The 12,578-nt window shown below is 45.7% G+C and overlaps 1 protein-coding gene across 2 annotated transcripts in view; it reads right to left on the reverse strand.

The window, feature by feature from the left end:
* Positions 1-834: 834 nt before the first annotated feature.
* Positions 835-12,578, reverse strand: part of LOC112249994 (rho guanine nucleotide exchange factor TIAM2-like) — a 28,631-nt gene continuing 16,887 nt past the window's right edge. For both annotated transcript variants that reach the window (XM_042321536.1, XM_042321535.1), the window contains exons 13-24: positions 12,130-12,345; positions 10,702-10,805; positions 8,252-8,464; positions 7,263-7,331; positions 6,701-6,826; positions 6,333-6,441; positions 5,871-6,050; positions 5,509-5,627; positions 2,548-2,656; positions 2,356-2,414; positions 2,079-2,257; positions 835-1,940 (exon numbers count right to left, since the gene is read on the reverse strand). In XM_042321536.1, coding sequence (XP_042177470.1) covers positions 1,295-1,940; positions 2,079-2,257; positions 2,356-2,414; positions 2,548-2,656; positions 5,509-5,627; positions 5,871-6,050; positions 6,333-6,441; positions 6,701-6,826; positions 7,263-7,331; positions 8,252-8,464; positions 10,702-10,805; positions 12,130-12,345 — 2,129 coding nt within the window. In that variant the 3' untranslated portion in view covers positions 835-1,294. The remainder of the gene's footprint in view (positions 1,941-2,078; positions 2,258-2,355; positions 2,415-2,547; positions 2,657-5,508; positions 5,628-5,870; positions 6,051-6,332; positions 6,442-6,700; positions 6,827-7,262; positions 7,332-8,251; positions 8,465-10,701; positions 10,806-12,129; positions 12,346-12,578) is intronic.

Here is a 12,578-nt window from a genome sequence, read left to right on the forward strand (position 1 = left end):
GATGCTCCAGAGTTCCTCTGTGGAGATGGGAGAACATTCCAGAAGGACAACCATCTCTGCAGCACTCCACTAATCAGGCCTTTATGGTAGAGTGGCCAGACAGAAGCCACTCCTCAGTAAAAGGCACATGATAGCCATTTGGAGTTTGCCAAAAGGCACCTAAAGGACTCTCAGACCATGAGAAACAAGATTCTCTGGTCTGATGAAACCAAGATTGACTTTTTGGCCTGAATGCCAAGCGTCACGTCTGGAGGAAACCTGGCACCATCCCTATGGTGAAGCATGGTGGTGACAGCATCATGCTGTGGGGATGTTTTTCAGTGGCAGGGACTGGGAGACTAGTTAGGATTGAGGGAAAGATGAGTGGAGCAAAGTACAGAGAGATCCTTGATAAAAACCTGCTCCAGAGCACTCAGAACCTCAGACTGGGGCGAAGGTTCACCTTCCAACAGGACAACGACCCTAAGCACACAGCTTGAGTGGCCCATCCTTAGCCTGGACTTGAACCCGATCGAACATCTCTGGAGAGACCTGAAAATAGCTGTGCTGCGATGCTCCCCATCCAACCTGACAGAGCTTGAGAGGATCTGCAGAGAAGAATGGGAGAAACTCCCCAAATACAGGTGTGCCAAACTTGTAGCATCATACCCAAGAAAATGCAAGGCTGTAAACGCTGCCATAGGTGCTTCAACAAAGTACTGAGTAAAGGGTCTGAATACTTAAGTAAATGTGATATTTCAGTTTTTTTTAAAGTATACATTTCAGAAGATTTTGAAAAACCTGTTTTTCTTTGTCAGTATGTGGTATTGTGATGTCATTGTGGGGTATTGTGTGTAGATTGATGAGGGGAAAAAAACAATTTAATATATTTTAGAATAAGGCTGTAACATAACAAAATGTGGAAAAAGCGAAGGTGTCTGAATACTTTCCAAATGCACTGTATATACTGTCACAGTGTGATCTTGAGGCCTTTGCTCCACTAGGAGATAAAAGGATAAAGTCAAGTAACTGTGATCAGAGCTCAGGTCTTCAGTCGTAGCCTACTCACCAGTCAGAGTAAACACATTAAGGAGATTCATCTTCTAGTCCATAGTACCTTGACCAGGCACGAATGTAGTCAGTGTGATTAGGGTCGAGACAGGTACAGGAGTGTATCTTCTATAGTGTTCATCAGCTCTCCGGGTGAAGTTTCCCTTGGTACAGATCTAGGATCAGCTGTCCCCCAATCCTATTGTTAACCATTAGTGGGGAAAACTGACCCAAGAACAGCGTCTAGGGGCAACTTCTAGGGCCCCTATAGTGTTGGAATGGCCGCCTTCTGGATCCCCATAACTGTGTCATAGAAGCAGTTCTCATTGACCACAGAGGTCAGGCTCTGCACACTGAAGTCCCTCCCCAGCAGGGCATTAAGGTCCACACACTGGGGGTCATTATCCTGCCCTCCTGGACCCTGCAGACTGCTAGCCCTCCTCTGGGCAGCAGGATGGGGCTGGTGGGGCCCCGGCCTGAGGTGCTCCTGCTGGGACGCAGCACTCCTCGGCCCGGGCTCCTCTGTGAAGTTGAGTCTCTGGAGCTGGGCCTCCAGGGCGCTGGTCAGGGAGCACAGCCGGGCCCTCTTGCCCAGCGTGGCGCCCTCCAGGCTGGGGAGGCCCATGGTGGAGCGGCTGTGAAGCTGGGGCTCCGAGTGTGTGTCTCCCGGGCAGGGTTGGGTTGCACCACTGGACACACTGCCGTCGTCAGAGTGGTGCTGGTGGCCTGCAGTCCTCATGGCCTGCAGTTCCTGTTGTCTTCTCCAGGAGCCGGCTCTGACCGGTGCAGGCTGGGTCCTATGGAGGGAGCCTAGGTACTCTCTAGACCCTCTCTCTGATAGGAGGGGCCTACAGGTCCAGTCTCGAAGGGAGCGAAGAGCTTTCACTACACTGGCCTTATTCTCCAAACCACTGGAAAAGACACATATAGATCCATCTGAGATCAAGTCAATTAGGCACTGCCATGTTAATTCCAATGTATATATTTTGTTCTTCTGGCTTTTTCATGACAGATAAAACATTCATTATCTCTGTCATTTTCAATGTCACCTGCTGCAGAGCTGGAACACGGTCTCTGGTCTCCCCTCCACCTGAGACTTGGTATGGACCAGCTCCCAGATACATGGGCTCTCCGTTCCTGCTGCGTTCCCCAGGCGGACCTGCACCGCCGACACCGGGACGAGCCAGCGGAACTTGAAGGCCTCCAGGTCCCCTGAGCGTGACGTGGTCTGGAGCACATGAACTCATTAGAACTCCAATGACTTCATATCACATGTATACAGCATGAAGTCACCAGTACAGTTTATCAGATGTGCTTGAGACTCACCATCCTCTTTCTCATCTTGCTGCGCTCACGGTACACCAGGATCACCGCTCTCTTGAAAACTGAGCAGAGAGGAAGGAGCAACTAGATTTTAAGTCAGATATTTTTGATTTTTGTAATAAACACACATTTGAACAACATATCATCCAGTCAGTAATTCTGGTTCAACTCTTCATTGTAAAAAGTCCCACTCACCAAACAGCATTAGCTCAGGATGTTTCCTCATGCGACCCAGGGAGGGGAGAGGGTTGAGCCATTTTAATGAGGAGTGGATGAGGAACTCTCCCATGGAGATCTCTGTAACCTGGAGAGGAGAGAGGATGACACAGTCTGGGACGTTAGTGGTTTAAAGGGTTCACTCTGTGATTCATGTAATTGTATAAAAATACTATAATATAATGTATATACCTACATGACCAAAAGTATGTAGACACCTGCTCGTCGGACATCTCATTCCAAAATCATGGGTATTAGTATGGAGTTGGTGCCCCCTTTGCTGCTATAACAGCCTCCACTCTCCTGGGAAGGCTTTCCACTAGATGTTGGAACATTGCCGCAGGGACTTACTTCCATTCTGCCACAAGAGCATTAGTGAGGTTGAGCACTGATTGTTGGGCGATTAGGTCCGGCTCACAGTCTGCGTTCCAATTCATCCCAAAGGTGTTCGATGGGGTTGAGGTCAGGGTCTGTGCATAGAATGTCATTGTATGCTGTAGAATTAAGATTTCCCTCCACCGGAACTAAGAGGCCTAGCACCAACCATGAAAACAGCCCCAGACCATTATTCCTCCTTCACCAAACTTTACAGTTGGCACTATGCACTTGGGCAGGTAGCGTTCTCCTGGCATTGAAACACAGTCCGTCAGACTGTCAGACGGTGAAGGGTGATTAATCACGCCAGATAATGAATTTCCACTGTTTCAGAGTCCAATGGTGGCGAGCTTCACACCACTCTAGCTGGCGCTCTCCCTGCACATGGTGATCTTAGGCTTGTGTGTGGCTGCTCGGTCATGGAAACCCATTTCATGAAGCTGCCGACAAACAGTTCTTGTGCTGACGTTCCTTCAAGAAGCAGTTTGGAACTCGGTAGTGAGTGTGGCAACTGAGGACAGACAATTTTTACTCGCTTTCAGCACTCGGTGGCCCTGTTCTGTGAGTTTGTGTGACCTCCCACTCCGCAGCTGAGCTGTTGTTGCTCCTGGACGTTTCCACTTTACAATAGCAGCACTTACAGTTTTAAGTGCTCTAGCAGGGCAGAAATTTTACGAATTTACTTGTTGGAAAGGTGGCATCCTATGACAGCGCCACGTTGAAAGTCACTGAGCTTTTCAGTAAGGCCATTCTACTGCCAATGTTTGTCTATGGAGATTGCATGGCTGTGTGCTGTGTACATACCTTTGAATATACAGTTGAAGTCAGAAGTTTACATACACTTAGGTTGGAGTCATTAAAACTTGTTTTTCAACCACTCCACAAATTTCTTGTAAACAAACTTTAGTTTTGGCAAATCGGTTAGGACATCTACTTTGTCTCACACATTATTTGTCTCACAGATTATTTCACATACACTCAGAATTTTACATACACTAAGTTGACAGCTTGGAAAATTCCAGAAAATTATGTCATGGCTTTAGTAGCTTCTGATAGGCTAATTGACATCATTTGAGTCAATTGGAGGTGTACCTGTGGATGTATTTCAAGGCCTACCTTCAAACTCACTGCCTCTTTGCTTGACATCATGGGAAAATCAAAAGAAATCAGCCAAGAAGAAGAATTGTAGACCTCCACAAGTCTGGTTCATCTTTGGGAGCAATTTCCAAACACCTGAAGGTACCACGTTCATCTGTACAAACAATTGTACGCAAGTATAAACACCATGGGACCACGCAGCCATCATACCGCTCAGGAAGGAGATGTGTTCTGTCTGCTCGAGATGAACGTATTTTGGTGCGAAAAGTGCAAATCAATCCCAGAACAACAGCAAAGGACCTTGTGAAGATGCTGGAGGAAACAGGTACAAAAGTATCTATATCCACAGTAAAACAGGTCCTATATCGACATAACCTGAAAGGCCGCTCAGCAAGGAAGAAGCCACTGCTCCAAACCCGCCATAGAAAAGCCAGACTACGGTTTGCAGCTGCACATGGGGACAAAGATCGTACTTTTGGAGAAATGTCCTCTGGTCTGATGAAACAAAAATAGAACTGTTTGGCCATAATGACCATCGTTATGTTTGGAAGCCGAAGAACACCATCCCAACCGTGAGACACGGGAGTGGCAGCATCATGTTGGGGGGGTGCTTTGCTGCAAGAGGGACTGGTTCACTTCACAAAATAGATGGCATCATGAGGTAGGAAAAGTATGTGGATATATTAAAGCAACATCTCAAGACATCAGTTAAAGCTAAAGCTTGGGTCTTCCAAATGGACAATGACCCCAAGCATACTTCCAAAGTTGTGGAAAAATGGCTTAAGGACAACAAAGTTAAGGTATTGGAGTGGCCATCACAAAGCCCTGACCTCAATCCCATAGAAAATTTGTGGGCAGAACTGAAAAAGTGTGTGCGAGCAAGGAGGCCTACAAACCTCACTCAGTTACACCAGCTCTGACAGGAGGAATGGGCCAAAATTCACCCAACTTATTGTGGGAAGCTTGCGGAAGGCCACCCGAAACGTTTGACCCAAGTTAAACAATTTAAAGGCAATGCTACCAAATACTAATTGAGTGTATGTAAAATTCTGACCCACTGGGAATGTGAAAGAAATCAAAGCTGAAATAAAAATCTCTCTCTACTATTATTCTGACATTTCACATTCTTAAAATGAAGTGGTGATCCTTACTGACCTAAGAAAGGGAATTTTTACAATGATTAAATGTCAGGAATTGTGAAAAACTGAGTTTACATGTATTTGGCTAAGATGTATGTAAAATTCCGACACTATACAGTTGATGTCATTTAGCAGACTGCTTTACTTTTATCCAAAACGATGTACAAGCAACTTACAATCGCATACATTTTCATATGGGAGGCCCCAGCGGTAATCAAACCCACAACCCAGGCGTTGCAAGCACCATGCTCTACCAACTGAGCCACAGAGGACCTATATCTTTTGTAATATCACTCATATAATGGTATGACTGGTGGCTATGCTCTACCTCTTTCTCAGGGCCACTCTGCTCTGCCACCAGCTGGTCAAACACAGTTCCGTAGTCCTCGTAGATCTTCTGCATCTCATTGATGTGACTGGCCACCTTCTCCATGGCTCTCAGAGCCTCTGATGGAGAGAGAGAGAGAGAGAGAGAGAGACACAGACAGACAGACAGACAGACAGAGAAGTGTTACAGCACACACCAATAGAGCTCAAGTCTAGCACATCAGACAGACCTGGCAATGGGTGTGTGCTGTGCGACTTATGGTTTCTGTGTGTGTGTGTGTGTGTGTGTGTGTGTGTGTGTGTACACGTCCCTGTATGAGTCTATGCATGCTCATACATAAGCCCTGTCATATGTAGTCCTACCTGTGAGGTGGCTGTGCTCCTCGCTCTCTGAGTCGGTCAGGGAGACCAGCTGTCTGAGCAGCAGGGGGTACTTGAGCACCCTCTGGACTGGCTTAATGAGGTAGGACTCCAGGGTGGATGAGTGCTGCTTGGTGGGGTTTCTCGCCTCCAGGAACTGCTTGAAGGCCCGGTCCGTCTTCGCTGTAAACCGGAAATTAGGACTTAGGCTAAGTGTGTGGATGAATCGCAAAAGCAGGTATTGATTCCCTGCCTTTGCACTGGCTTTTCAGATGGCATTTATGATTAACTGAGTAGACGGGATATTTTGGTCTAGTGTAGATGAGAAAGCAGGCTTTTGATCCTCAGAACTTTCACTGACTTTTCACTTAGATGGCATTTTCTAGCCTGTGGTTGAACAGGGTACTACTGTAAGTGGGATGTTCAGATTTACTGTACATGAGGTAGCATAGCTATCAGCCTTACCTCGTTCCAGAACCTTTTGGACTTTGATGTGGTTGGCACAGAAGCCGCTGTAGAGCTTGAAGTGGTCGGCGTAGTAGAGAAAGGAGCCCCCCAGCGAGAGAAGAAGTTTCTGGATGCAGAAAGAAAAATAAGAGAGAATGCACAGTCACTTCCTGTAAACATCAAACAGGCCTACCTCTGACTAACACTGCAGTCAGTAGGCTAAGTAACATCCTGTTAATGAAACGTGAAGCTTTCCCACTAGACCTTCAATATGTGTTCCAAATGGCACACTATTCCCTAAATAGTGCACTACTTTTGACCAGAACCCTATGGGAATAGGGTGCCATTTCACACATATCACCAGACTTGTTGTGGATATACTGTACCTTGAATTGTTCCGGGGTCTCCAGGGAGCTGAAGTTAGGGGAGGAGGCGATGCGCTCCTCCAGGGTGTGTAGGAACACTCTCTGGAAGTCCAGCATCTCAGGCAGACTGCCAAACAGAGACTCCATCTAGTGGAGGGAGGAGATGACAACAGTTAGAAACGAACCAGAGGACAGAAGATTATTGATCATTAGAAAGCCTTTATGGGCACCATTTAGCTACTGTACATACACTACATAGCAAACTAAAATGCTACAAAAGTACAGAATAGAAGATGGAAAGACATTTACAGATAATGTAACAGAGGTGGTTGGGAACCATGCTCAAGTGATGGATAGACTTGTCTGAGATCTGAAGACTTGAGTTAACTCCCTAACACCCGGGTTCAAACCCCGGTTGTCACATTAACATACAGCTTACTAACAAGTCATAATCAAATAAGCACATACTGTAATGTAATGTTATTGTATTTGACATGTGCTTAGACATGTAAAATTGCCTAAATTTAGACATTTTACATGTAGGCTATATTTTTTATATTGCCCACACCCATCTGTACTGTACCTCATCGTGGCTGAGGAAGGTCTCACTCTGTAGAGGCGTTAGGTAGATGTCAAACAAAGAGCCCAGGTCCTGAGGGACAGAGACAGAGAACAAACTTCATTAGACTGTGACTTCACCACTAACCGACAATAACATCATCACTATCAGAATAAAACATAATCACTATCAGACTGTGACATCATCACTATCAGACTATGACATCATAACTACTAGACTGAAACATCATCACTATCCGGCGGTGACATCATCACTATCAAACAGTGACATCGTCACTATCCGACTGACATTATTGCTTTGACATCATCACTATCCGACTGTGACATCTTCACTATCCGACTGGGACATCATCACTATCCCACTGTGACACCATCACTGTCACATCATCACTGTCAGACTATAACATCATCACTATCAGACTATGACAACATCACTACTAGACTGAAACATCATCACTATCCGACTGTGACATCATCACTATCAGACAGTGACATCATCACTATCAGACTGTGACATCATCATTCTCCTCAGCCTGACACATGGGCGTTAAAGAAGAGGGTAAGTAAATATGCATTACACTAAATGCTACTAGAGATCATTAACAAACAACCACTTAGAGACCATTCATTAACGGGCAGAGACCATCAATTATAAATCCCCAGAGAGGATGTTCCAGCATTCTCTTAGATAGGGCAGCAGAATGTGAGGGACCCATGTTCATAAAGTGTATCAGAACAAGAGTGCTGATTTAGGATCAGATCCCCTCTGTCCATTCAATACTATCTAAAAGGCAAAAGTGATCCTAGATCATAACTCCTACTCTGATACATGTCGTGAATAGGCCCTGACCTCTCTTTTGTGTAGAAGTGCTGATCTAGAATCAGGTTCCCCTTGATCATATCATCTATTCATCCTTATCTAAAAGGCTAAACGGATCCTAGATCATAACTCCTACTCTGAGACACTTGGTGAATAATGGGCCAGGTGTGTACCTTGACGTAGGACTTCTCTGTGTCCACCAATTCCTGTATGACCTTACAGAGCCTCTCAGAGATGGACATGTGTCTGGGGCAGGGGGGCTTCAGGGTCTGGGGAACGGGGGGCTCCATGGAGTAGGGGTTCCTCTGGCCCTCCACCACCACTGCCCCCGCTGCCCCACGGCCCTCTGGGAAGGTCTGGTTCAGCGAGCACACCGTCTCAACATTCTGAGGAAACAGAAGAGAAACGAGTCAGGATATATTCTCATTTCAGCTCTGAATATCAAATGACTGCCCTTTACTCTGGGGAGTTAAGTTACAACTCAGCCCTGAATCTACTGCGACAAGCACCTAATCATAATGCCAGTTAAAATCATCGACCCCTTCTGTAGTTCCGAGAGCATGTCTGTCAAACCTCTGTATTTGGAGAGGCAGAAAGTGCACAGAGAGCCAGGTCTATATCCTAAATTACATCCTATTCCCTAATAGTGCACTACTTTTGACGAGGGCCCATAGGTTTAAGCCAGGCTGCTGTATCATGGGCAAAACAGGATCAGAGAGATTTGGACACTGTGGGTAAACACTGCTATTAAGTTTTTCATAAGACATGAGACAGAGCAATTAACAGCATGATATCTGATACATAACCGGGAGTCTAGTTACTGAAACAGCATGTCACATCATATACTTCCATCCATCCACATTGACACCATTTTCACTCAAAGATCTTCAGTAGATTTACCAAAGAAAGGCAGCACAATCGGCGGTAAACACACACACACACCAGGCAACCCCCAGTAGCAGGAAGGATCCCGAGCCAGAGCTTTGCCCATTTGTCATCATAATTTCTCCTGTCAGGCTATAATAAAGTGCTGACAAACTGATAAATCCCTCTGGTTAGGACTGTTGTGCTGTGCTGCAATCCAGCTTTAAAATACTCTCTAAAATAGAAGCAAATGTGGACAAAGAAGGTGAAAATAAGCATGAACATTTATGGGCTTATTATTTCCAGTAACATGTGTTCTCTGTTTATCTCTCAGGAGCGTGTAGCCTATGTATCCTATAAGTTGTACCTACAGTAAGACCTGAACAGTAAAAACTCTCCTTCCCAAGCAATAACACCAGAACAACACTCGCTTCAGTACCAATGCATAATCAGTGCAGTACAACACAGCAGGTCAATTCAAATTGAAGTCAGTCAATTCAGGAAATAAACTCAAATTCCAATTCAGTAATTGCATCTGTTTTCAATGATTTCTCAATAAACTGAAAAGGAGAAACTACATTACAGTAGCTACAGTAGAGAGAGGCACTACATTACAGTAGCTACAGTAGAGAGAGGCACTACATTACAGTAGCTACAGTAGAGAGAGGCACTACATTACAGCAGCTACAGTAGAGAGAGGCACTACATTACAGTAGCTACAGTAGAGAGAGGCACTACATTACAGTAGCTGCAGTAGAGAGAGGCACTACATTACAGTAGCTACAGTAGAGAGAGGCACTACATTACAGCAGCTACAGTAGAGAGAGGCACTACATTACAGTAGCTACAGTAGAGAGAGGCACTACATTACAGTAGCTACAGTAGAGAGAGGCACTACAGTTACAGTAACTACAGTAGAGAGAGGCACTACATTACAGTAGCTACAGTAGAGAGAGGCACTACATTACAGTAGCTACAGTAGAGAGAGGCACTACATTACAGTAGCTACAGTAGAGAGAGGCACTACATTACAGTAGCTACAGTAGAGAGAGGCACTACATTACAGTAGCTACAGTAGAGAGAGGCACTACATTACAGTAGCTACAGTAGAGAGAGGCACTACATTACAGTAGCTACAGTAGAGAGAGGCACTACATTACAGTAGCTACAGTAGAGAGAGGCACTACATTACAGTAACTACAGTAGAGAAGCACTACATTACAGTAACTACGGTAGAGAGAGGCACTACATTACAGTAGCTACGGTAGAGAGAGGCACTACATTACAGTAGCTACAGTAGAGAGAGGCACTACATTACAGTAGCTACAGTAGAGAGAGGCACTACATTACAGCAGCTACAGTACAACCAGCAGAGTGATCCTGTCGGCTGCCTGCTCGCGGGCCACACAGGAGATTACCTCATCCAGCAGCCCGGCCAGCATGTCCTTCAGGGACTGTCTGAGAGACGGCAGGGAGAAAGTCCCAGGGATGAAGTCCCCCACCCCCACATCATCCTCCTGGGACAGAACCCAGCACATAGCCCCGCTGATGGAGCTAGATAGAAACAACATGCTACACGCCTGGCTGGGCGTTCTGACCTCCGCTGGTAGCCATTCATCCCTGGAGTTTGTTGAACCTGAGCCAGTACTCTCCTGGCCACTCAACTCATTTTAGCAGGTGCCCTGATCACCAACACAGGACACGCCATCAAACACACCACTTGCTGCTCTTAACCTGAGACACACACACTCCATCTCACCTGGCCGAGCTGCTCCGTCCCATCAGCGGGTTGTGGTTGTTGTGACAGCTCCTGAAAGGGAGACGTTACAGAGCATTCTGGAAGCTCCTGGGGCAGCAGCATATCTGAGAGATAAGCAGACAGGACAGTATGATTCAAGATGGGCCAGAATGCTTGTGCACAAACACACACACCAACACACACACACATACAGGTGCTGAGAGGGAATTCCTGGTTTAAAGCACTGGAGGCAGTTTTACAGCAGTCCGTGGGATGAATGGTGGATGTTCTGTACTGGCGGGGAGGTTAAGTGCACCTGACTGGTGTCAACCACCATCGATCTGGCTTCACTACAAGCCCAGCAGGCAGGAGCAATTCATTTGGCCTCACACCTACTCTCGCAGGGGTCTTATACAGCTTACTTGGCCTCACACCAACAGGAATAAACAAGTTTGTATCATCTGTTTGAAACAGAATAGAGACTATCATTATACACTGAGTGTACAAAACATTATGAACACCTGCTCTTTTCATGACATAGACTGGTGAATCCAGGTGAAAGCTATGATCCCTTATTGGATTCCTTATTAATGTCACTTGTTAAATCCACAATCAGTGTAGTTGAAGGGGAGGAGACAGGTTAAAGAAGGATTTTTAAGCCTTGAGACAACTAAGACATGGATTGTGTACGTGTCAAGAACTGCAACGCTGCTAGGTTTTTCACGCTCAACAGTTTCCTGTAACTCAATATTAGGAAGATGTTACCTAATGTTTGGCACACTCAAGTGTAAATTCAGTATCTGTTTTTCAACAATATATATAAACTTTGTTTGTCAGTGATTTAACGATGGCCTATGCTCATGCCAGTAATCAGTGATCTAATCACATACTATTGCATGATGTAATGAAGACAATACTGATCCTAGCTAGCTCCATCATGGAGTGACCGTGCTGCGCTGCCCAGACCAGTCAGACATGCCAGCTGTCTTCACATCCTCTTAATTGAATCAGCATGAGGCATTTGAATGTCTCCAGCCAGGCCTAAACACCCTGCGGAATTGGCTGGGCAGCATGGCATTCCCCTCCACAGACACACTGGCTGATTAAAGATACTGCTGCCTGAGGCCCTCTAGTGCTGAAAAATGAAAACCTGCCGGTAGAAGACACTGAATGCCCTCCAGTAAACCAAATGTTGAGTTAGTTCAAATAGGTTAAGAAGTACCCTAATGTCAATAATAGTATCTGTATGAAGATGAGGAATGTGAACTTTAGAATCTTTAGAACAAGAAGTCCCCGTTTTAAAATGTAGTCAATAAAGCATTGAATTGGGAGCTTTAACAGTGTGAGGGCCTTCTTGTTCTATACTAGTATTCTTTATTAGCCCAGCACCTATGTTTTTAAGGATGTGCGTATGACCACAAACTTTTCTATAGAATGTGCTTTCTATACCTGTAGGCCAGGGGCCACAGTGGCTGGGTGGCGGTGGTGCTGGCTGCCAGGGGCCACAGTCCGACCAGACAGAGGTATGGTCCTCAGTGGTCGTGTCCTCTCGTCTGAGCAACAGATGGAGGGTCTGGTGGCTGAACAACAGGTGTGTCAGACCCATGTCCAGGGAGGACACACTGGTCCCATTCAGAAACAGGATCTCATCCCCCGCTCTCAGACCTGAGGGAAAGAGACATTACTAATCAGGCTGTTAGTGTTTGTCACTAGGTAAGATACATCATCTGTATTGTGTGTTCTATTCCTGAAATAAAGTCTGTTTATTTATGTTAAATAATTAATTGAATTAAGCTGCCTTCTTGAACCACCTTTACTATTGCAGTTTTACATTCCTAGGACAGTAGTGGTACATCTTGGTCAGAGTGCCAGCACACCATAACTATGAATTGACGTAC

The sequence above is a fragment of the Oncorhynchus tshawytscha genome, linkage group LG05 (genome assembly GCF_018296145.1).
Source record: "Oncorhynchus tshawytscha isolate Ot180627B linkage group LG05, Otsh_v2.0, whole genome shotgun sequence".
Taxonomy (NCBI): domain Eukaryota; kingdom Metazoa; phylum Chordata; class Actinopteri; order Salmoniformes; family Salmonidae; genus Oncorhynchus; species Oncorhynchus tshawytscha.